We start from the raw sequence: 24,490 nt of genomic DNA, 5'->3' as shown, positions 1-24,490 counted from the left end.
CGAATTGCATCTTCTGACATCATCAATTCTCTCTTTGCATCTCTCTCGATTCTCCCGCATCCCTTGTCATGACCTTTTATTAGAGTTTTTCAGTCCATCCCCCTAATTCCTAATTGGTCAATTAATCAGCAGTTTTGACTCTATCCTATAATATCAATTTTGCAAATCTATGAATTCTAATATTTCTCTGTCCTCAATTCGTTGATTGGTTCACTGTTCGATGTCTTCATCATCTGGCTCATCAGGTATTGAAAATGTTGCATTTTCTTCTCCAGTCAGTGAAAGTACATCGAGTCTGCCTTACACCAAACTGTAACATTTTTAGTTTCATCATCTGTCCATCGGTACATTGCAGAAAACTCTAGCAAAGCAAATCTTATTAAACCGCAAAGGTTTCACAGTCAGTACAATGCACCAGCAACTTCTACATTGTGCTTTTATTAATTTGGCTCGTGCGTGAGGCCTGGAAAGACTAGGCCACAACTTCGGCTAAGTTAACTCTACAATATAATGCAAAACATAGGTTATACATCTGTCTTATCCAGGTGACTGGTTGACACCTGTTCGGTATATGTCAATAAGGACGCTCAATGAAGGACCACACGCCAATTATAAATACAATTTAGCTTTACTAGAATTGCAGGTAAAATGTAGGCATTTAGCACATTAACAATAGTAGAATAAGAATAGCAATGAAAAGCATCTATTTATATATATAAGCAAAGAATTAATTGACAGATATGAGTTTTGATTAACTGTATACTAAAATGCATCGCACTACGATATTCAGGAAGCAGAATATAAATGAGTTGAATACTTCAGATAAGCTTTGATTTACTGCACACCAAAATGCATGTTTCAATTACTGCAGCAGGCTCTCACTACGATGTTCAGGAGGCAAAATATAAACGAACTGAATACTTCAGATAAGCTTTGATTTACTGCACACCAAAATGCATGTTTCAGTTATTGTAGCAGTTCACACTAATAGGTTTAGAAAGCAAAATATAAACGAGCTGAATACTTCAGGTTATAAACACAGTGCAGGCATAAATAATCAGCCATAATAATAGATCAGAGAAACAAAGGTATTTTATCCCTGTGTGTAAACTTAACTTAATCCACGACATGCTGGGGAGCCCTCTACCGCCTGCTTGGACCTCTCTCCCCCTCAAGCACCACGAGCAAACAGGGAGGCAGTGCTGGGCCATGGCAGCTTCCACAATTCCATCTGCGAGCTTCCCAATCCCTCACCCACAGTTCAGTGCTTAAATAACTCGAAGCTTGGATTCTATCTCATTCTGGCATTTTCTAGCTATGTTATCAGTACTTGGCTGCTCTGCCCTTCTCCAGCCTTTGTTTTCATTCCATCTTCTCCCTGTACTCTCGTTCTCAAGGTTGAGACGGAGTCTTCTACACAAACAAGCTTGAAAATAAAATCATGAACTTTTCCACGATGTTTGGGAGGGGGTTTCAACAGGCATTACACTCATCTACACTGCTCAAGCTAATTAACCCTTCGCGTTACAATGTATTCCGCATCCTTCCCTAATACTGAACACTCCACCCCTTAGATGAGCGTGATGCATGTTGAAACGGATATCATTTACTTTGACATTCCGCTAGCTAGATTGCTACTAATACTGGTCAACGTTATTCTAAGCGCTTGCATCTTTAGTATGAAAACTGCTTTGTGCATACATATAGTCTACATAGTATAGTCATTAGCGTAACACAAACAATCAATAACCAAATTAGCTGTTGTAACACTATAGTTAGCGTCTTTACAGCTCCTAGTGCCCAGCCTAAGAAGATGTCATACCAATGATGCTAAGTTATTTGCTGGATGCATGAAGCAGTGTGCATACGCTGTTTAGTGTTTATGGTCATCAGTATAGCTGTATCCTTGGTGTATTTAGCTGCCATATCAAATTTAGCAAAGGTAACTTGTGCGTAGTGCCTGATTGGCTCTTATCTGGGTAGCTTAACAACAAGCGAGATGTTCCACTCTAACTGTGCACGCATTTGCGTCTGTAATGTGGTTATGGTGAACTTGGTCGGTACAAGATGTGAGTGCTTATGTCAATAATGCTGGTAATATTGCGCGTACACATTACTTGCTCTCCGGTGGTTTGTATAAATCCGTTAATAAGTAAGGGATGATTAGTAACGTAACATATACTCTCTGTTCCTATCTGATATAAGTCTGTGCCATTAATAGTATAAGGTAACCATTCACATTCTCCTGGTACTGGGTGAAGGCATGGGTCTAGCGCCCGTCCAGTGTGGGTACATACCCTCCCCTTAGACCAATCTGCACATCTAGTGGGATCTACGGTGTGATTTGTTTGATCAATCCATTTTTTGTCAGTGTGAGGTATCCACCATTCTTCACCTATTACTACAGGGAGCAATATAAAGGGGCACCATATTTCAGGAGGAAGATTACTTCTAGCTATATCAAAATGAGCATAGCACATCTCTCCCTCACAATGGAATTGTATAGGCTTTACCCATATTTCCTCAGGCAAATGCAGTTGTCTCCAATATTCACCTTGAAGCTGTCCCCATTCCGCTTTGAAGTCTACATACTGTTGATTAACAATACTTTGCCATAGTATGCACTGAATTCCTTTGGACATTGTTTGGGTGCTTTGAAAGCTTTTTCCACATTGTTCATAAGTGAAATTATGTCATTGCCAATCACGATACAACCCAAGCAGGACTTTCCATACTTCTTGTGAGTGTGTAGGCCCCCATTAAGAAATTACTTTTATGGCCTCTCCTGTACTATATCCTGTAGAAGATAGCTTATTCCAAATGGCTTCAACATCAAAAGAATTCAGGGCCCCAACCCCGATTCCGGTGGCCCCAGCTATCAAGGACCCTAGATCTCTTCTATTGCGTAACTTTAGCAAGGGCCATAACTCTGGTGTCCATGGTGCACATAATAGATCATACTTTGAGACATTCCCCTTGACAAAATTTATCTGTAACACAATACGATTAATTATGCTTGCATGCAGAACTTGCTTACATCCTATTCTATATCGCATTATAGAAATGTTGCTTAAGTTGTTAACCATGCGTCTTTCGGTTATATAAAACATGAAGGCTGGTATTCTATTGTTCATTGTAACAACCACCATGTGTCCTGGTATCACAATATTTACATATCATGTTTAGCATATAATTCAAAGCCTGTACTGTTGCTGGCGTCCCCTGCAACTCGTTTAGTCCGTTGGCATGTCGGATTTGCTGTCCAGTTACCTTCCAGATCACAGCTTTGGCAGCCATCCACTTGCCTCCAGGTACCTCCACGTTGCAAAGTAAAACATTTCCCTGGTCATCAGTTATGTTAGCTGCTTGAGGTGCACAAGTGACATGACGGACTATATTCGGTCGGACTCATACACTTTTTCCGGTTATAATCATGAACCACGTCATCGATGCAGATGTCATCATTTACGACCGTGGGGTAAGTCTCACTGCAAGTACAAATACAGGTACATTTGAGTTCTTTAAAAGTATAATATAAGTACTCCCCACCCCTTGACTCAATAGCTCTCCTGCCTCTGGCTTTTTTCCTGGATGGTTCACCCATACTTTTCTTCCTGTGTTTCCAAATCCTCCCTCACCTCTCTGGGTGTTATCGGGGGGGCAGATCTTTCTTCAATGTGAGGGGTGTACGCTTGTTCACAAATCACTTGTGCAAGTCTATCATGTGCTGATAACTTTTTTAGCTGTTCTTTCAACAATCTGTTAAATCTCTGAATCATGCCTACAGCTTGTGGATAATAACTAAGGTGCACAATTCACCGAATTCCCTGTTCCTGTGCCCAGCCCTGCATTGTTTTCCCTGAAAAGTGTGTGCCCCTATCTGTTTGGATCTCATCATGTTCCCCATAATGTTTTATCAGGTAGTTTAGCCCCTGTTGGGGGGCCCCACGACTTTTGGTCTGCAGACTTACAGGGCATACCCAACATAAGGCCAGAGTAGGTGTCCACCATGGTCAATACGTAGCTTTTTCCTCCTTCCTTTGGTAGCGGCCCGATATAGTCCAATTGCCACACTGTAGTAGCTGCAGTTCTTCTTCTGATATGGCCACTAGGATTCTTTTGCAAGGGCATTTGTCTAATCCGTTTGTATGTGGGGTACTCCTTTACTGCTTTTTGCACTTTAGTGGCTGGAATTTGTCGTAGCTGTGCCCATGCATAAGTGCCATTCTATCCTGGATGTCCGGATGTTGCATGGGTCCTGTTTGCTAAAGCGGCTTCAGCTTCCTCCTTGATGACCACCGTTCGCGTTTTGGCCATCTGATCTACTGTGTATAGAGATTCAAGTGAGGTGTCCAATGGGAAATGGGCATCCACATGTCCCACATCTCTTCCCATAGCTGTTCGCCTCCCAAAATGGGGGTGCCTTTAATTTTCCATCCATCCTTACGCCAAGTCGGGCCCATCTTGCTAGTCCTTGGTAAGTGGCCCAACTGTCAGTGTACACAAATGTTTTCTCTCTGATGGGGGCTTGTTCGATCACTGCTGCTACCCCCTGCCGTTCTGCAAGCTGGCTTGATTCATTATTCCTTTCTCGCAGCAACATCGTTTCTGTAGCAGGCTGGAATGCGACTGTTTGCCTTTGTCTTTTTCCTTGATAGTACCGGGCGGTACCATCTGTGAACCATGCATCTTGCCGTTCTTCTTCGGTGAGTTCATCAAAAGGCGGGGCTGTCTTAAATGGTGAGGATTCCATTTCAGAGGGCTCTAGTGCAGGGGCCATTGCCTGCAAGTCCACTGCCCCTAGTTTATCTTCTTGTAACTTCGACACTCCTGCTGGTCCTGGTTTTGCCCTCTGCTGCAGATACCATTTCCACTTCACGATGGCAAACTCCTGCGCTCTGCCTACTTTATTGCCAACCCCTCCATCTCTTGTCCAACCTAGAAAGGGGACCCATGTTTTTAAAGTGACCGGCCGATCATCAGTTATGCGTTCTATTGCTACTAAGGCCCAATCTTGTGGCACCCTCATTTTTTCCTGCCTCTGCCATAGGCTCCACATCACTACATCATCTACATCATCCTGTACTATCATTTCCAGCTCAAACGGGTCTCCTTCTGTGATGGGACCTAATGTAAAAGGATTCTGTAATGCATCTTTTGCTCCAGTGTCCCACAACCTCACCAACCATTTAAACAAAGGCTCTGCAGGCATCTGCCTAAACATACGGGTTCTCTGCAACAACTCACTCTGCGTATAATCTCTTACCAAACAAGAATTCTGTATTTGCCCGCCATTCGCTCCCTTTTCACCTTCAATTTCACCTACACATCCTTCTCCACTTTCAACTCCACCTAGTTCTGTTACACGTACTTCCACCTCATCCTGCCAAGTACGTGGATCCCAATTTTCTTTGCGTACCAATGCCCTCACTTGCACAGTTAAGGGTATTTTAGGCTTCTGCCTACTCTTCTGTTTGCGTATCAGTGCCCTCACTTGCACAGTTGAGGGCATTTTAGGCTTCTGCCTACTCTTCTGTTTTGCTACTCGTACTGCTAATGCGGTGCACCTTGCCTCCATTTGATCACCCCGAGTCACTGCACTTTCTATGGTCTCTTTCATAAGTAACTGCCTTTCCTGCAAGGCTGCAACCTCATCCCGCAGTTTTATTATCTCTGCATCTTGTGTTAATGTATTCCTGTATACCGTACGGAGCGCAGACAGGAAAAGCCATCCCACTTGCCCTGCTGCTTTCAGCTCCAGCTTCGCCCCTCTTAGCTTCACACTCTCAACCGCATCTTCCACTAAGAGAGGAGTCACTTTCTCATCTAATGCCTCCCATACCACTGGTGCTGCCCACCGGTTCAGGAGTCCTGCCACACCAGAGAACGGGTCAGTTGCTAACTACCCGGGAATTGATCTGGCTCCTGCCCCATGCTGCCTTCCGCTCTCTGCCTCACTTTTCTTACGTCCCCAAAGAGGCAATATTGACTTATGCCCCACTTCTGGTACCAAATATCTTATCCAGGTGACTGGTTGACACCTGTTCAGTATAAGTCAATAAGGACGCTCAATGAAGGACCACACGCCAAAATATAAATACAATTTAGCTTTACTAGAATTGCAGGTAAAATGTAGGCATTTAGCACATTAACAATAGTAGAATAAGAATAGCAATGAAAAGCATCTATTTATATATATAAGCAAAGAATTCATTGACAGATATGAGTTTTGATTAACTGTATACTAAAATGCATCGCACTACGATATTCAGGAAGCAGAATATAAATGAGTTGAATAGTTCAGATAAGCTTTGATTTACTGCACACCAAAATGCATGTTTCAATTACTGCAGCAGGCTATCACTACGATGTTCAGGAGGCAAAATATAAACAAACTGAATGTTTCAGATCAGCTTTGATTTACTGCACACCAAAATGCATGTTTCAGTTATTGTAGCAGTTCACACTAATAGGTTTAGAAAGCAAAATATAAACGAGCTGAATACTTCAGGTTATAAACACAGTGCAGGCATGAATAATCAGCCATAATAATAGAGCAGAGAATCAAAGGTATTTTATCCCTGTGTGTAAACTTAACTTAATCCACGACATGCTGGGGAGCCCTCTACCGCCTGCTTGGACCTCTCTCCCCCTCAAGCACCACGAGCAAACAGGGAGGCAGCGCTGGGCCATGGCAGCTTCCACAATTCCATCTGCGAGCTTCCCAATCCCTCACCCACAGTTCAGTGCTTAAATAACTCAAAGCTTGGATTCTATCTCATTCTGGCATTTTCTAGCTATGTTATCAGTACTTGGCTGCTCTGCCCTTCTCCAGCCTTTGTTTTGATTCCATCTTCTCCCTGTACTCTTGTTCTCAAGGTTGAGACGGAGTCTTCTACACAAACAAGCTTGAAAATAATATCATAAACTTTTCCACGATGTTTGGAAGGGGGTTTCAACAGGCATTACACTCATCTACACTGCTCAAGCTAATTAACCCTTCGCGTTACAACATCTTCCGCATCTTTCCCTAATACTGAACAACATCTTAATATGACACATTAATAAATTATTATTATACATTTTCATTATTCCACACATTTTTAATCTTTTTAGTACAAGTTTGTATAAGTGGCTGTCATTCCCCGTGGGCACATTTTCAAATGTGCACATTATTTTCTCTACGTTTAGCTTTCTTGTTAATTAAAACATGTAAACGCTCATTAATAATTTCTAATTAGCATATCTGCTTCAACAATAGTATAACTATGAAAAGTAAGTGTAAATAGTTGTGGCTTTGCCTTACAGTTTGAGTTATTTAGGAAAGGAGAGAGTGATCGCACGCTAAACCGATCGCCAAAAACCTTAACCAGATCAGTAAACTTAAAGGGAATGTTTTCCAAAATAGGTAGAAACCATCCTGCTGATAAGTTCTGTTCTAGGATGCCGGTCGGGTTCTAATTTGGTGAAGTTCCAATTTAAAAATGTTGTGCCCATCTGTGCACTTAAGTGAAGCAGGCTTACAAAAATAACAACAGGATCAACAGAATAACAAGCACTCACCCTGTTAGAGATTTGGGAATTGTAACCATAAATAGACAACCTTTAATGTGCAACACCAGGAGGAATTATAGGGGCAGAATTAATATTGAAAGACAACAGTGCAGTTGTTGAGCCTAGAGTCATCCATCATGTAAACAATCTAGGAGAAATAGAGCTATTACTGTCCTTGGGAAATACCTGTTTTACAAAAATTCACTTCAAATGCAGATTCCGGTATGCCAACTTCCTGGTGACATTAATCAGTAGAGGATGAAGATGTTAAAAGCCGTATGGATTACCAAGCGTTTCATGTTAGTGAAATTACGTTTTCTTGCAATATATAGCCTTTGACATTTAATTATAAACCAGAATTGGATCAGTATCTTTCAGGAGGAATGATCAAAGGTTCATTGCATTAGGGACATGAGATTCATTAACTGTATCGTTAGGATGGAGGCATCCAAGTTCTAGTAGTAGTTCCCACAGGATGGCTACCGCCACATGCACTACACCAATGACACTCCTCTGGTGTGTTGCCTGCAAGTTTGCCTCCAATTTTTTCAGCTTCCCTCACCATCTTCCATGGGGGAAGTGGAGGTGAGATAAACTGCCAGTGAGGCAGGTATCGGCCTGGAAATAGAGACAGTATTGGATTGGTGTTCAGTATCTATGGTGCTGTCTCCCTTATGTTCTCATCCCCCTTAACCCATATTTTTGTTTTATTATTAGAGTGCATCCCTTCTCTCATTTCTTTAAATTATTTATTTTGGGTGGGCCCCTCTCTTTGCTCCTGTATAAGTCTGCACTTTTTTCCTACTAGTCTTATTTATTTTAGTTGTACATAATTTGAACAGGAATGCCTCACCCTAGATGTTGCCAGTGGTTCTCCTTCAGAGTTCAACAATTTGTGCATCAAGGCTAATGGTTTCCATGGATTTTATTCAGTACCAGACTAAGGGCCTGATTTAGAACTTGGCAGATGGAACACTCTGTCGCAAATGAGACGGATATCCTGCCCACCATATTAGGATCCCCATAGGACATAGTGGGATCATAATATGGTGCACAGGATATCCATCACATTTTTGACGGAGTATTCCCTTCTGCTAAGGTCTAAATCAGGCCCTAAGAGCTTTTAGCACATAACGCATGGGGAGTTCCCTTTGATGAATACAAAGTTCCAAGGCTGTTTAGTTATATCTGATATTACAACATTGGAATGTTTGGAGCTCCATTGAACACAATGGAGTGCTCCAGGCTTCTAATGGCTGGTAGAAGCTCGGAACTCCAACATTCCAATGTTGTCGTTCACAGCAGTTGCTGTGAACAAAGGCCTCAAGGAGCCTGAGGGGATTCTTATCCCCTCAATTTCCTTGAGGCCTTTCTTTTATTTATTAGAGCATTCCGCCCTTTACTGGCGGAATGTTCTAATAGCCTTAGAGCCCTATATAGCATTAAAGGTCCTCTTCCTTTTTAAAGCCCCTTGCCTTCAGCTCGAGCCTTTAATGCTGGAGCGGGTCTTTAATGACAGGTATAGCCCGCTACCGCAGGCTATAAGGTGATTGAAAAATCAAACATTATATGTTCTATATGGAACCAAGTAAGGATTCTTTGTTTTGTGGAATCTTTACATTCTTATTATTATTGGCAATTTACTTCCTCCTCCCGTTTTTAGGAACCTCTCCCATGAGAACCTGGTGCAGCTGTATGGCGTGTGTACCAAAGAGAGGCCGATCTTTATCATAACTGAGTACATGTCTAACGGATGCCTTCTAGACTACCTGCATGACAGCCGCCGGCGTATTCCTGTCAGTGAACTTATGGAGATGTGCAAACACGTTTGTGCAGCTATGACCTACTTGGAGTCCCAGCAGTTCCTTCATCGAGACCTGGTAAGACCCAGAAAAAATACCTCAATAAAAGACATAAAATTCTATGCACTAAAAGGGAAAAGATGGTTGAAACAATGAACTGTCAGAAAATGCAACTTGCTACAGAGATGAAGGTTGTTCTGTACCCACATCACTGATGGTTTACATTCTTGGATGGTAGCAGAATCCTCTGCGTAGAAATGCACAATTCTCACATGTGATAGAAGATGGTAGAGTATAAATACAAAGCTGTGTTTGGCTTTTATATGGTGCTAGTTTTCATGCCAATTCTGATTTGGGCTCTCAAAAATAGGGCAGGACCTGTGAAGTAGGTGCTTACTACATCAACATTTGCATATTCCTATATTAGAATGCCATTTTCCTCCGATAAATATCAGCAGATTAGACCTGCTGAAATTTACCAGAAACATCGCAATAGTCCAAATTTCGACATGTGATGTAACAAGAGCTGCCACAGTCACTCTTAATTAAGGCTTAACAAGTCTACGTTTTACCCATTGGCCCACAATTTAAGCAATCTGAATGTGAAAGCTATATTCATTTTGAAATTCTAACAAGCACAATATCATGAACTCTATGGTGCTTTTCTTTTTAGGTCTGATCATTTGGATTTTACAAAAAAAAAAATATATATATATATATATATACTTTCTTAAATGGACTTTCAGCCACCTCTCTTAATCCATTAGTCTCATGTGTCATTCACATTTTGCTTCCACCCACTACAGCATGCAGCAGGCGATCAGCCTACTTTAGCCAATGGTTAACTTCACTTGGAGTGACTACATTTTGCTCTCTCACACTGAGCACATCCACACCCAAAGTAGTCTTCATCAGTGCCAGATTTCTGCTGTTGTTAGTTTGTAGGAAATTGGGTTACTGGTTGAGGGAGTTGAAACTCTACTCAAGCTTAGCCACAATTCTTGTTAGGGTGAAGTCACAAGCAAATCCCAAATTAACCTGTGCTTAACCCTCTGGTAGCTTGGCATAAAAGCAGTCAGGCTTAACTTAGGGGCAATGGGCAAAGTATTATGCAGCACACAAACAGTAATAAAGTGAAAACACAATACAAGATAAATCTCACACCAATTTAGACAAATAGAGTAAAACGTAATAAATTATTTGAGACCAAAGCAACAAAAACTCAATTCGTAGAACCAGAGAAATGCAATTTCCTGACAAGATTTAAGTGAAAATAGTGCCTAGAAGCACAAAGCGCCAACTGTGGTTATTTGGTCACACCGGCCCGGGACAAAGTCACTAGATCAGGCCGACTGTAATGGAGAATGGGCTGGATACAGGGACAAAGTTGGGCCCACTGAACAAATACCTTAAATCCTGGTTGCGAAGCATTGCAAGATCCTGCGTCGAGGATGAATCACTTAGCAGTGGTTCAAATGAGCTGTGGCAGTGATGCAAGATCTGGCATGAAGGATGTGTCACGCACCAGCGGTTCCGAGGAAGTTGCTGATGAGGCTAGTGATGCATGGCCCTGCATTATCATCATCGAGGATGCAGTTGATGGAGGCTTGAGATGCAAAGTCCTGCATCTAGACCCATAAGGTCCTGCATCAGGAATGTATCATGCAGCGGCACTTCCAATGCGGAGCTGCGAGGAGATGCATCACGCTTTGTTGGTTCTGTTCAAGAGACCACAGCTGGGCTAGTAAAGCACCTTCATATCCACTTCCAAGTGTCCAGGACTGGAGTGGCACCATTTCAGGGGCAATACTCCCAGCAGGCAGCATCCGGGTGCTGGGTGGAAAGTGGTTGGAGCCTTTTCTGTCTCTGAGACTCTGATCAGGAGGCCACCAAACTAGCTCTTGGTGTCACTCTGGTGGTCCTGGGATCAAGATCCAGGTTAAGTCCGTTTCACGCAGGCAGCAGGGCAGCAGGGCAGCAGGGCAGCAGAATAACAAGGCAGAAGAGTAGCAGTCCTTCTTGCTGTAGAGCATCACAGCATTCCTTCTGGGTCTTCCAGAGGTGTACTGAAGTGGTGTGCCTGAGGGTCCAAAATTAATACCTGGCACCATCTTTAAAGTAGGAGAAGGTTCTGGAGGTTTCCACCCCCAGAAGTATTTGGAAAGTACTGCCTCCCTGTCCTAACCTCAGATTGTCTGGGTGCACAAAAGACTTGTGTAAAACTCTTTGTGAGTGTGCTGAGGCAGAGCCTATGTGATGTGCAAGTGGGGTAGGTGACAGATGCTCTCATATCAAGTCAGAGATGGCCCATCCTGCAGCACCTATTCCCCCTTTGTCTCACTTTCTGGGAGCAATAGAGGTAGGCCTTCCACTAGTGAAAAATAATGTTAAGAGTTTTTCATTACCAGCATGTGTACAACTTGAAAGCAGTTCATGCTAGACCAAGCGGTCCTGAACGAGAGGTCGGTATAGGCGCACAGAGAGCGCCCACCTTTGATGCAAGTCTTACTATAAGGGGACGCTCCCTCTCCAGGATACCAGAGGCTAGTAGCCTCAACTGTGAGGGTCCTCCCCAGATATTTTCTTGGTTAAGGTAGGCCCTCCCTTCCCTATGTGATTATTTTCGCAGTGTTTAAGTAGGAATCACTACAGGGATCCAATGCCCTGATGAATGCCCAGAGACTTTCCATAGCTCCACCATAAGGGCAGAAACATGTCGGCTACCCCATTTTAGACAGGTGACCTTGTGAGTCATTGCTCTCACACTGGTTCCCCACCCCTTTTAACCACACCACACAGGACCCCCATTAAAGTTACCCGGGTACCTGAGTAGGTGTTTTTATTTCCCTAGTATAGCTGGATCCCTATTTCCAGGAATAAGATTAATTTACGCACTCCCTCCTGTTCTTTTAACAGTGAGGTCGAGTCCGCCCAGGTGGCACTGTCCTACCTGGGTGGGGCTAGGTGGTCATATGATGAAGCATGACACTATGGCCCTCATTCCGAGCCTGGCGGGCGGCGGAGGCCGCCCGCCAGGCTTCCCCCCTCCGAAATACCGCTCCGCGGTCGTAAGACCGCGGAGGGTATTCCAAGTTTTCCCCTGGGCTGGCGGGCGGTCTTCACAAGACCGCCCGCCAGCCCAGGGGAAAACTCCCTTCCCACGATGACGCCGGCTCGTAATAGAGCCGGCGGAGTGGGAAGGTGCGACGGGTGCAGTTGCACCCGTTGCGTATTTCAGTGTCTGCTTTGCAGACACTGAAATACTTTTAGGGACCCTCTTACGGGGGCCCCGCGACTCCCCCTCCCGCCATTCGGTTCCCGGCGGGAGAACCGCCAGGAACTGGATGGCGGGAGGGGGAGTCGGAATCCCCATGCCGGCGCAGCATGCTGCGCCGGCTTGGAGGATTCCTTTGGGGCAGCGGGAAACCGGCGGGAGACCGCCGGTTTCCCTTCTCTGACCGCGGCTGAGCCGCCGCGGTCAGAATGCCCCGCGGGGCACCGCCGGCCTGTCGGCGGTGCCACCGCATCCCACGGCCCTGGCGGACTTGTTCCGCCAGGGTCGTAATGACCCCCTATATAGTGTGTGAGACCACCTAGTCCGTAAAGGAAACTTTCCTTTCCTTGTTTTTCCCCAGCTCCTCTCCTTCCCCCCAGACCGAACATCACTACACAGCCCACCCAATTTTCACCTCTAGTTGAGGACTACGAGTGGTCTAGCGTTACAATTAGTACACTACTGACCCCCCTACTTTATAAACAACCCCGTACTCCCCTTTTTTGTGATTGTGTTCTTGTGAGAGTCGAGTACGGTTTGTTTTTTTCCCCTTGCTCCCATCCGCTCTCCCTTGTGTAATGTCATGCTAGACTGTTCCCATGAGAAACACGGTCAGGACTGATTTGCACAGGGCTGGGTCAAAATAGAGGTGGTCTGGTGAGCACATAAATGATGGGTTGGAGTGCTACCCAGAGCGATTGCCAGTGGTTACAGTTATTGCAAGCAGCCTCCCATCAACTTGTATGTATTTCATGTATCACCCTAAGTGACAAGGGCTACCAGGATCACTTGTCAGGAAGGGCAAAATTATGCTGCAATGATATTTAAACAATGAGGCAAAAATCACATATTATTCTTTGGCAGTATTATTTTCTCCTATTTGACCTAGAATCAACATTTTTGGTGAAATCTGCAGATCATGCTAATTATGTTGTAAATTATGTAGCAAGTGAGGTAAATTCATAATGATGAAGAAAACGCTCCAGCCAGATAATCACATACATCTACTGGATCTCAGTGTTGTCCATTGCTTTATTCATAAAATATTAACCTAATTATATTTTACAATGCATGCTTATTTTGAGAGAGCAAACTTGATAAATCAAAAGCAAAGTTGTTTTTTCATGTCACGGGTCCTGTGGTACTCCCACAGGACCTAGAAAGGCCTCCTGTGTGCATCACAGACCCCTGTGTGGTCCACTGGTCCCCAAAAAAACATACAGACAAAAAAAATGGAAAATGTGGATTGGCTATCTGTAGGAGGGGCTAGCTGCCCAGAGGAGTTGTCTGACCACAGATGGGTACAGGCCAAGCCCTATGGCCATCCCCACAAGGCGCATGGCCAATGCCTTATATATGCATATGTATAGATGTGTGTACTCATATAGCATATAAAAGAGGGCAATTTGGGGTTTCAATTGATTTTTTTTTACTTTTACAAATAAACAAAGCAGTTCATTAGCCTAACACTAACCTCTCCTCCCCAGAGAGTGACCTCTCACCACTCACTTCATCCAGTGAGCTCTCCTCATGTAACATCTAGCATAAACAATTACTCAGACCCCCTAGAGAGTTAAGATTTGCAGTGCTCAGAAGGTCTGAGGCGATATAAGTTCTCTACATTTTTCTGCAAAGTAATCAAAGAGTGGACCCCATGCCCCAGATAAGTTATAATTCCCACCTTGGGTATTAAGATTCAGCTGGGTCTCAAAATGCAACTTGAAGAGTTTACTTAGCTAAAAGCACTAGTACATTAACTAGCAAGGTAGTCCCTTTTCTACTGCTCCATTTGACTTCCAACTTTCATCCTAATATAAAAACCAATATAACAGTGGGATTTGTAGGTCTGTGACTTTTCCAATTTCCCTTAGTATCTCCATCCAATATTGCCATTTGATTTGCATTCCCCTACGTTAGCTAAGGTGGTACTTATCTACATGAAACATGCCATGCTGAACTCATTTCAGTTGAACATTTGTTTTGAAAAGTTTCAATGGAAACACTAATCTAACATCTTACCCAGCATAAGGCGGATCTGCAATTGTCTGTAGCATTAAAGATCTGTGGAGTCTAATGCCAGTGATCCAGTATCTTGTTTGCAGCATCATTTCCATGGACACTGGTGGCCTCCTTTTGAGGGTATCACATTGCCTCATGTCTATTGTCCTACTTAGAAATTCTGGTCACAGTACCTTTTCCCATCTAGCCTAAAATGTCCCTTGAGGGCTAATATCCTAGTCAATTAGTAATTCATGTAGTCTAGCAGTTAATTATTATTCATCAGTACATTTCAGATTAGTTTTTTGAGAAGAAGTAGAGGGTGGGTCACCATTTCTCTAATAGCCTGACTCATTAAACAGGGAGAGAGAATGATTATAGATCCACTTCATGTTTGTGGACACATTTTTCATCCTTTTCAGGAATCAAATGGTCACTGAGGTAGACTGACCTTTGGACCCAGTAAGTAGTGTGTTGAACCATCCTCAAAATGTCAACAACACCCCAAACAATTTAGACACCATGACCAATGTGGCCACAAAAGGAAAGCTCCAATCAGGAAAAAAAGTTAGAAGATTTATTACAACTACAAGCTCAAAGTCATGAAGACAGTTGCAAAACAAAGTTATAAGGGAACATAATCACCAAGTGGTGCCCAAGGCTTTGGAATAATTTCAGGAGGATTAACATTAATAAAACGAAACCTTCAAGAAGTATAAGGTATAACATCAATAAGAATATCTGAGACACAGGTATTAGTCGCTGCTCAGAATTTACAACCATTAGTCAATTCAAATTTAGCAGAGTCAGTATCTTTGGCTGGGCAGAAGTCAACCCTACAGCTAACCAGATCAGGGAAATACATTTGAGTGGAGGAACACATGCAGACAGAATACAAAAAGGACAAAAAGGACACAAATAACTTGGAAAAAGATAATCTCGGACTGCAGGCCACTAACTAAATTAGGCACAAGATAAGTTAAAAGAGAAAGCATAAGCACATCAGAAGGTCAATTACAAGTCTTCTGAAGGAGCAAATAAAAAGATTACTAAATCTAAAAAGGGCATTTCAAGGGTAAGGGCAAATGACAGAGAGGAAGATACATCTCCAAGAGTACAGTATTCAGGAAATCTTCATCAGTAAGGCATCTGTAAGCATCAGGACAACTTTTGCAAGCTGGACAGGTTTGCTTGGGATTCCTCCAGACTGAATAAACTTGGAATGTCCATCAGTATTTCAAATTTCACTAATCAATTTGATTCACCAAAGGCATCAGTTCATGTCACATTGAATAGACATCAACCAATGAGGGGTAATCGAAAGACTCCAAATTGAAACTGTCACATTTCTTCCCTGTTCTGTCATTGGAACACCTCCTTTCCGTGTGACTCCAAGCAGGTTTGAAACAAATGTATACGATCTCAATCCATGTTACTTCAATGTTCCTTTTCTCAAGGGCAAATTAATTAATCTTTCCATGTTTAAACAATGGACCTATTACAAAAGGACTTTGTTTCTCATGGGAACGAGATCTGAAAGAAGACAATGTTATCAAAAGAATTATTAACCACTTTTGCACATTTGCATGACTGCGTAATGCAAGCACCGTAGGCCTAACTTATGCTAATGTAAACAAAAAATAGGAAATGCATTTAATTATATAATGTTTTAGTAAAACACATACCATATGCAAACTTATAAATCCATCATGAATAATATTTAATTAATATGAGTAAAACATTTCATTTCAGACAAAAAAGCTTTGTTATTGCATTTCATTAAGTGTAAGGAGAAGTGCATTTTTGTCACTTGCACATATTTTTAAACTCAATAATCTTTCACTAATCACAAGAAATTTGGGTCCTCATTTTGACTTTGGCTGGCAGCACAGGCCGTCCCCTAAAGTCCTGCGCTGGGATGACCGCATATGCGTCCAGCCCTCCGCTGTACCTATTAAGAGTTCCTTCTGGGCCGGCAGGAGGAAACACGGTTTCCTCCCGCCGGCCCAGAGGGACACACCACATCATTGATGCCGGCCTGTAATCGAGCAGGCGGTGATGTTGTGGTAAGTTGGGTGTGACAGCACCTGTCGCACTTTTCACTACCCATAAATCGGGCAGTGAAAAGCATTACCGTGCTTGTCATGGGGGCCTCTGCACTGCCCATGCAGAGTGCATGAGCAGTGCAGGGTCCCCCATGGGGCCCCGGTACTTCCTTTCTGCCAGCCTTTGCATGGCAGTGGGACCACCATGCAAAGGCTGGCGGAAAGGGGACTCGTAATCTGGAGGGCAGCGCTGCTTGCAGCAACGCCCTGGCGTATTGAGACCGCCAGCACTGCCTGGCCAGTGGCAACCTGGCGTGCCCGCAGTAGGATCCTGGCGGCTCAGCTACGGCCGTAATGTGGAGGCCGGACGGCTGGTTTGGCGGCAGTCCGACCTCCACTACGGCCCTGGCAGTCCCCTAGGGGGGTCTCAAGTGATCCCAGGGAGTGCACCATACTCTGGCCAAAAGAATTGTGCAGAAAACAGTTTTTTATTTAGCAGACACACACTTATTGCATTTTTAAAAAGGTAACAGAAGTTAATCTCAATGTTTAAAAATGTTTATACATATTTAAGACATTGCCAACTTATTAGAATAATTGTGAAAAATTCTGAGGGGGGCAATTATTGTTTTTTCCTACTGGGGGGATGTTTCGGTATGAAAAGGTTTGAAAACCACTGGTCTAGAGTCTAAATTACGTGTTAGCATCATTTTTATCCTTCTAACGTGATTTAACTAAAAAGACAACCAAGTCAAACTCTGAAATGCAAGCAATTGCTCATTTAAAATTCATCAGTGCAGTTTTCTTCATTAGTTTTTCTTCCCTTTCAGAAACTTAAACTTGTCACATCCATCTGACTTTTGTGACACGAGGGACAGCAGTAAATTTTAAGCTCTATAATGTTTAATACCTGTATATACATTTTTCATGGCAAACGACGTGTATTGAGAAAGTACTCATGGCAAGGGTATGCCCAGACTTGGGTCACTTGCTCAATCTGCCACTGTAACCAAGCTACACCCAAAAAAGAGCCTCAAACCAGTCTTGGGCTACTGGTGTTCCAGATCAGAGAGGACCTGACATGGCAGTTCAGGCTGTAATGTTCCTATTGGAGCAAGACCAAAACTCATTTGCAGAAGACTGGGTCTAATCTGAGGTGGCATGGTGGGCAAAAAAATGGGTTGAAATGCTATCCCATGCAATTGCCAATAGTTCGACTTACTGCAAACATTCCTCCAGTGATTTTTTGTGTGTTTGATGAGAAGTTACTCTGAGTACCATGAAATGTCAAATTAAGTGTTTAAGGTTGTTCTAGACTGAATATACTTATAAAATAGCAATGAGCTGGCATATCATGTAATTGTGCCTAGGGAGGAATACGATTTACTGTTTTCGTTTTGTTTGGAATTTAGTCCAGCCAATCACCATTACAGTAAAGCCACATAGGGCCTGATTCTAACTTTGGAGGACGGTGTTAAACTGTCCCAAAAGTGGCGGATATACCACCTACCGTATTACGAGTTCCATAGGATATAATGGACTCGTAATACGGTAGGTGGTATATCCGCCACTTTTGGGACGGTTTAACACCGTCCTCCAAAGTTAGAATCAGGCCCATAATGTTTTAGATGCAAAAACTCTTCACTTTGTTGCCTTTCATGTGTTACTTGTGTGAGGCTTTATGAGGGGCTGCTATGGAGTTTAAGGACCAAGAGTGCGGAATAAGTATGTTTACCCCTGGATGTGATGTCATAACTACGCAAATGTAATGCAACTGTAAAGTTTATGTATTTATAAACAATATTAGCCATGTTATCTTTTACAATGCAATCAATTATTTCAAATATACTACTGACACTGAATGAGCTATGGATCTATGCATTATATTGATAGAAATACACAGTCCGGCATGTCACATGGTTATAAGTTCGAAATGAGATGGAAAACTCAAGACTACTCATAAACATTAAACAGCAGAACATACTCCTGTCTGTTAACAGGCTCCTATTTAGCCTGTGTGGTGTACCTTGATTTTAACCTGTTTTGTGTGATGGTTGTTGTCTGTTTCCCATTTTGGTCTATTCACAGGCTGCCCGAAACTGCTTAGTAAATGAAAACGGGACTGTGAAGGTTGCAGATTTTGGGCTTTCCAGGTGAGATTGTTTTCATGTATTGATAAACTGGCAATATATTGATTGATTCAATTAAAAAGAGTTTTTGTAATACCCCGCATTCCATATTTCTTCTATGTTATGGTGTTGTGAAGGTAGGAAAGCAAGCACATAAGCATTGGAAATACCAATAGGTCTGCCATATTAATAAAAGTGTTTTGTGTGGTGAGTTTAGGCACTCAATAAGTCATCATGCATGCATTCTGTCACCCATCCTTGCACTGATGCGTCCATTCATCCATCCATCCACTGAATTTTCTTGCATTCACTCTTTGACACAACCCCAATAAAACACACACAAATTCAACAAAATATGCAAGATAAATTAAAAGAACACACGTAGAAAAAATAAAACATGCTGCTGTCTAAAAATGGTGAAATACTAATGTATACAAAATCATGATGGGTGAAATGCTTGAATTAATCTTAGCCACTTGTTATTACTAAGGGCTGTATTCTAGGCAGTGCTTATTTTGCAGAGCATGCCATCTCAGTTTGGACCCACTCATATGCAAACCAGCTTCGACCCTGCTCCAACGTGCCAAGCCAAAGTGCCAGGCCAAGTCTACCCTGCGAAAGAACTCAAGCAACCCAGGACCGGCTCCACCCTTTTTTAGAGCTCATCTGCCAGGCATAGGTTGGTTCTAGTGGCACAGCGTGCACAGGACCCATGTCTGGGCATTTCCGTACCACCTAGGGCATCACACTGCAGTATACAAAAAAGTGATGGATGGAATGCTTGAATTAATTTCAATCACTGGTAATTACTCAAACACGCATTCCAGTCTGTTGTTACTTTGCGCACTATGCCACCTCAGTTTGGACCCAGCCATATGCAACTCAGTCAGTGGGAACAGTCCATCCCAGACTGCAAGGCTTGGTCCTCCCTGAATCGGAACACAAGCAAGCTAGGACCTGTTTAGTCACTAGTAGGGCCCATCAACTGGGTATAACTTGTTTCACAAGGTGCACAGAACCCTCGTCTTAGCATTCTCATCCCAACTAGGACGTCACACTGAAGTATACAAAAATGTGAATAATGCAGTGTTTGAATTAATCTCAGCCACTGGTAATTACTTGGAGTGTGTCCTAGTTCATTATTTATTTGCACACAGTGCCACTTCAGCTTGGATCCTGCTTCGTGCAAATTAGTCTTGAGTCTGCTCCCACAGGAAACGTCCAGCTTGAACTGCCAGGCTGTTTTCATTGGATTATCATAATAACTAACTCAGGTCTACTGTACTCAGTGTAAGCTGCCTACAAGGCATACAGTTATACAGTTGCAAATATTTACAGAAGTACAGCTGGCACAGCAAAATACTAAGGCCCTCGTTATGACCTTCCGCCCGCCAAGATCCGACCGCCGGGCGGCCGCCAATGCGGCGCACTCCCGCTGCGGTCATTTTGAGATCCCCACTGGGCCGCAACACAGGAGCCGGCTCCAAATGGAGCAGGCGGTGTTGCGGCAGTGTGACGGGTGCAGTTGCACCCGTCGTGCTTTTCACTGTCTGCTATGCCTCGCTGGGGCAAATGTGGCAGGAAACCGCCGGCCCCGGTGGTGCGACCGTGGCGCTTCCGCCACGGTCGTAATGACCTTGGAAGCACCGCCAGCCTGTTGGCAGTGCTTCCGTCACAACAGCCCTGGCAGTCTTGGACCGCTAGGGTTGTAATGACCCCCATAGTCTCCTAGCAGAGTTTACCAAGTATTGTCATAGCGCAAATCATCTATCTCCTTCGTTTGTCAGTGAGGGTAACCTACACTAAAGCCCTTTTGAAGTAATTTGGGAAATATCATGCAACAAAAAACCTGTAGGCTTTAATACAGAGTAATAACAATCCACCCCTGAATATTTATAGACTTTATTATATGCTTCTCACAAACAATACAAAAGACCTATCCGTTTTATTATAAATTTTCATAATAAACAATCAGGCTTTAAGCCATTATCACTGGCTTGCCACCATACGCAACTCAAGGCTACTGTACTAAGTATCAGCTTTGCTCAAGGCAACCATGTAGCACAGTCATAACAATACAACTATATCCAAAATTACGTTTGGCAAAGCAAAACACTGTCTCTCCTAAGAGAGCGTATCTGTAATTACTGGAGAGTATATCTTGTATTCTCAGAGTTCTTTAGGTGAATCAGCAACATCAAAACCCTTGCTACTATGGTAATTTGTGAAATTCCAAGTAACAAAATGCCTGCCTAAAAGCTTTAGCACATTGTAATAACTATCCATTCTTAAAGCCTATTGTCCTAGAAAAGTACAGCTTGCAAAAGAAAATAATCCGTACTCAACGATTTGAACACACTAAACGTAAAGTTGGAAAAAACATTACTCAGAACCAGGTACAAACCTTCTCTAACACATGTAAGTTATTGCTACATGTAAAGCTGCACAGCTAAGTCCTGTAACAGCTTAGACACACCACATGAACCATGGCTTGGCACATATTGGCAGAAAGCATGGGTGCACGTGATATCAGAACACCCTTTGAATGGGGAAAATGAGAACGATAATCACTGTCAGACAAGAAATTGAGAAGTGTTAGTAATTCTTTGTCAAGTTGATAAAAGGTGACTCTTCTTAACTTTCTCTGCCTTTTCACTCATTTTATTAATCAAATAATCCACTGTGTCATGAATCAACATTGAATTGAAGGACTATACAAATTATAAGTGGTACTTGACCAAGGGGAATGGATTTTGTTCCTACACAGGATGATACCACATGTAAAAAGAAATCTAATATCTAGGCCTCAGTTGCAGAAGTACACACAGTTTATGTTCAGATTTCGTTAGTCTTCAGAAAGCACTTCTAGGAGAATAATAGTTTTTCAAACTTTGGTGTAACTTTTATGAGCACTGTTAAAAACATTACTGTTAGAAAATTGGGTTTCTGGTTGGCTAGGGTATGCACATAAGCTAGACAGAACCCTCCACTCTAGACAGGGCAAGTAAGTTACACACCGAAGATAACCCATGCTCACCCCCTGGTAGCTGGTAAGTGATGTGAGAAGCGTTTTCACGACACACTCACACAGTGATACAATAAAGTACACAATAAAATAACTCCACACAGGATTATATAAGAATACCTTTCTATATTATATATATATCATAACACCAAACAACATCATCATAAATACTGTGCATAGTATACCATCACTGAAGTAGTACTCATTATTCTGTGTAATGGGATAATCGACAATGACATAAACCGTGACACGAGTGAATACTCAGGGCATGAAAATGCAACAGTAAGATACATGAATCAAACCTTGTCATAATAGATAGCCATAAGGCAAAAGTGAACTAACAGAATTATTTCTAACATCACAAGACCAAAACATATAAAGCGAAGACAACAATTACAAAGTATTATGTACAAAAACACCAATTACATCCAGTAAAAAGTTGTGTTTCAAAGAAAAAGGAAGGAAAATATTTTTTTCTAAACTATCATGCTAATTATTGGTCAATCTTCAGTTATACTTAGTAAGTGGAACCGACAAGGGAGAAGAATAAGAGAAAGTTTAATCTGATAAATCCAAAATGTGAGTTCAAAGAATTGCACAAGTCGCAGAACAGTGCACCATAGCAGCATGCCATAGCAGTTATACTGAGTAAAATAGTTACGCTGATCTGTAAACCAAGGTGCTGCCAACATTACTTTTTGGAATTTTTGGAAGAATATAAATGCAGGGATATCTAGGATATTTAACAACTAGGTATTTGTACTCATGAACTGATAATAAGCCTTGTTCGTGCCATCCCCATAGTTTATTATTAATATATTCAGTCAGTTCAAAAATAGGATTGCTGTTGAGACATTTGTAACAAGTTGTATCTGATAGTTGTCTATCAATTTCCTGCATGTAGTCATGTGTATTCATAATGACTACATTTCCACCTTTATCAGCCTCTCGGATAACAATTGATCGATCTGTCCTAAGGTTAATAAGAGCCTTCCGTTCACCAATAGACAAATTGTCAATTTTTCGCCAGTTAGTGTAAGGATTACCTAGAAATTTGTAAAGGTCAGATGATACTTTGTCCGCAAATAGATCAATATTACTATGTGTAACAGTAGGTATAAATTTGGAACGTGGTCTGAGACCACTAGTTATATTAACATCCTCCATGATTCCTAAGTCTGTCCTAATGTTTTCAATGTCAATCTCACTATCATTCTGTAAAGACATCAACATGGATAATGGCACTTTATTTATATTGAAGCGATATTAATCTATTCATAGTAGCACTTGTGGATTACGGCCCTCTCCCTATTACATATATTTTTTATATATTTTTTTATATATTTTTTTATATATTTTTTTACTTTTGTACCTTTTCAACTTCCCCTTTTTTCAGTTATTTTTTATTTTTATTTTCCGATTTTTCAACATATGGATCGCCCTTCTTTATTCATTTTTTGTTTTTATTCCCAGTTCCTTGAACCTTCATTGGCATCCTACACTTATTTCAAAAACGACTTTTGACCTTATATTGGAATTTACTACTCGGTATGTGTCTTTTCATAGTGAACTATTTTTCTCTTTATTCATCCTCCTGCACTTACTCTCTCTCATCATTTTTTTTGCACATTTTCAGTTCAATTTCACTCGTTTATCCCTCTTTTCGAGTTTTCATTTTCGAGCTTTAGTCAATCACACTTTTTGGTGACGGATCACTTGATCCGGTGTTATGGTAATGTTGGCAGCACCTTGGTTTACAGATCAGCGTAACTATTTTACTCAGTATAACTGCTATGGCATGCTGCTATGGTGCACTGTTCTGCGACTTGTGCAATTCTTTGAACTCACATTTTGGATTTATCAGATTAAACTTTCTCTTATTCTTCTCCCTTGTCGGTTCCACTTACTAAGTATAACTCAAGATTGACCCATAATTAGCATGATAGTTTAGAAAAAATTATTTTCCTTCCTTTTTCTTTGAAACACAACTTTTTACTGGATGTAATTGGTGTTTTTGTACATAATACTTTGTAATTGTTGTCTTCGCTTTATATGTTTTGGTCTTGTGATGTTAGAAATAATTCTGTTAGTTCACTTTTGCCTTATGGCTATCTGTTAACTTTTGCAGCCCTGAAGAAGCCCAAGTATATAGGGCGAAACACGTTGGCTGCTGTTTTGTTGCTCTTCATTATTCTACTGTGGCATCAAATAAACCTTCTGGAAGAAATCTATGAAAATCTATGACTTTCTTGGAATATTACTATTATTATTATTTATATGTCTTTATAATTGTTGGTGGTGCACAACCCACTTTATTGTTCTTCAACATTTGGGGTGTTTTTTCCTTCACCCCTTTGGTTCCTTTGTGCAGTAGGAACTTTGCTGGTAGTGCACACTACATTCTACTGTATTATATGTTATTTATGTACAATTTAAATATCTAGAAACTACTAGGGATTGATGCGTTTTTCCTTTGGGCTTACTGCATTTGGTTTTTGATTTAAACCTTGTCATAATACGTGCATGGAAATTATGAACAAATACATCACATTAGGGTGAGTACTGTACCCTGGTTTAGAAGCAACACACCTAAATCCCAGGTATTGTCATAATAACCCCATAGCCATATAGGGTAGAAACACCTACACAAGTAGGGAACACGT

General features: G+C 41.9%; 1 protein-coding gene across 2 annotated transcripts in view; it reads left to right on the top strand.

Moving 5' to 3' along the window:
* BTK (Bruton tyrosine kinase) overlaps window positions 1-24,490 on the top strand; it is a 448,809-nt gene that overhangs the window by 390,213 nt on the left and 34,106 nt on the right. For both annotated transcript variants that reach the window (XM_069213457.1, XM_069213465.1), the window contains exons 15-16: window positions 9,218-9,434; window positions 18,762-18,826. In XM_069213457.1, coding sequence (XP_069069558.1) covers window positions 9,218-9,434; window positions 18,762-18,826 — 282 coding nt within the window. The remainder of the gene's footprint in view (window positions 1-9,217; window positions 9,435-18,761; window positions 18,827-24,490) is intronic.

Source organism: Pleurodeles waltl, chromosome 2_1, assembly GCF_031143425.1.
Source record: "Pleurodeles waltl isolate 20211129_DDA chromosome 2_1, aPleWal1.hap1.20221129, whole genome shotgun sequence".
NCBI lineage: Eukaryota > Metazoa > Chordata > Amphibia > Caudata > Salamandridae > Pleurodeles > Pleurodeles waltl.
This window is presented reverse-complemented; position numbering and strand designations above follow the sequence as displayed.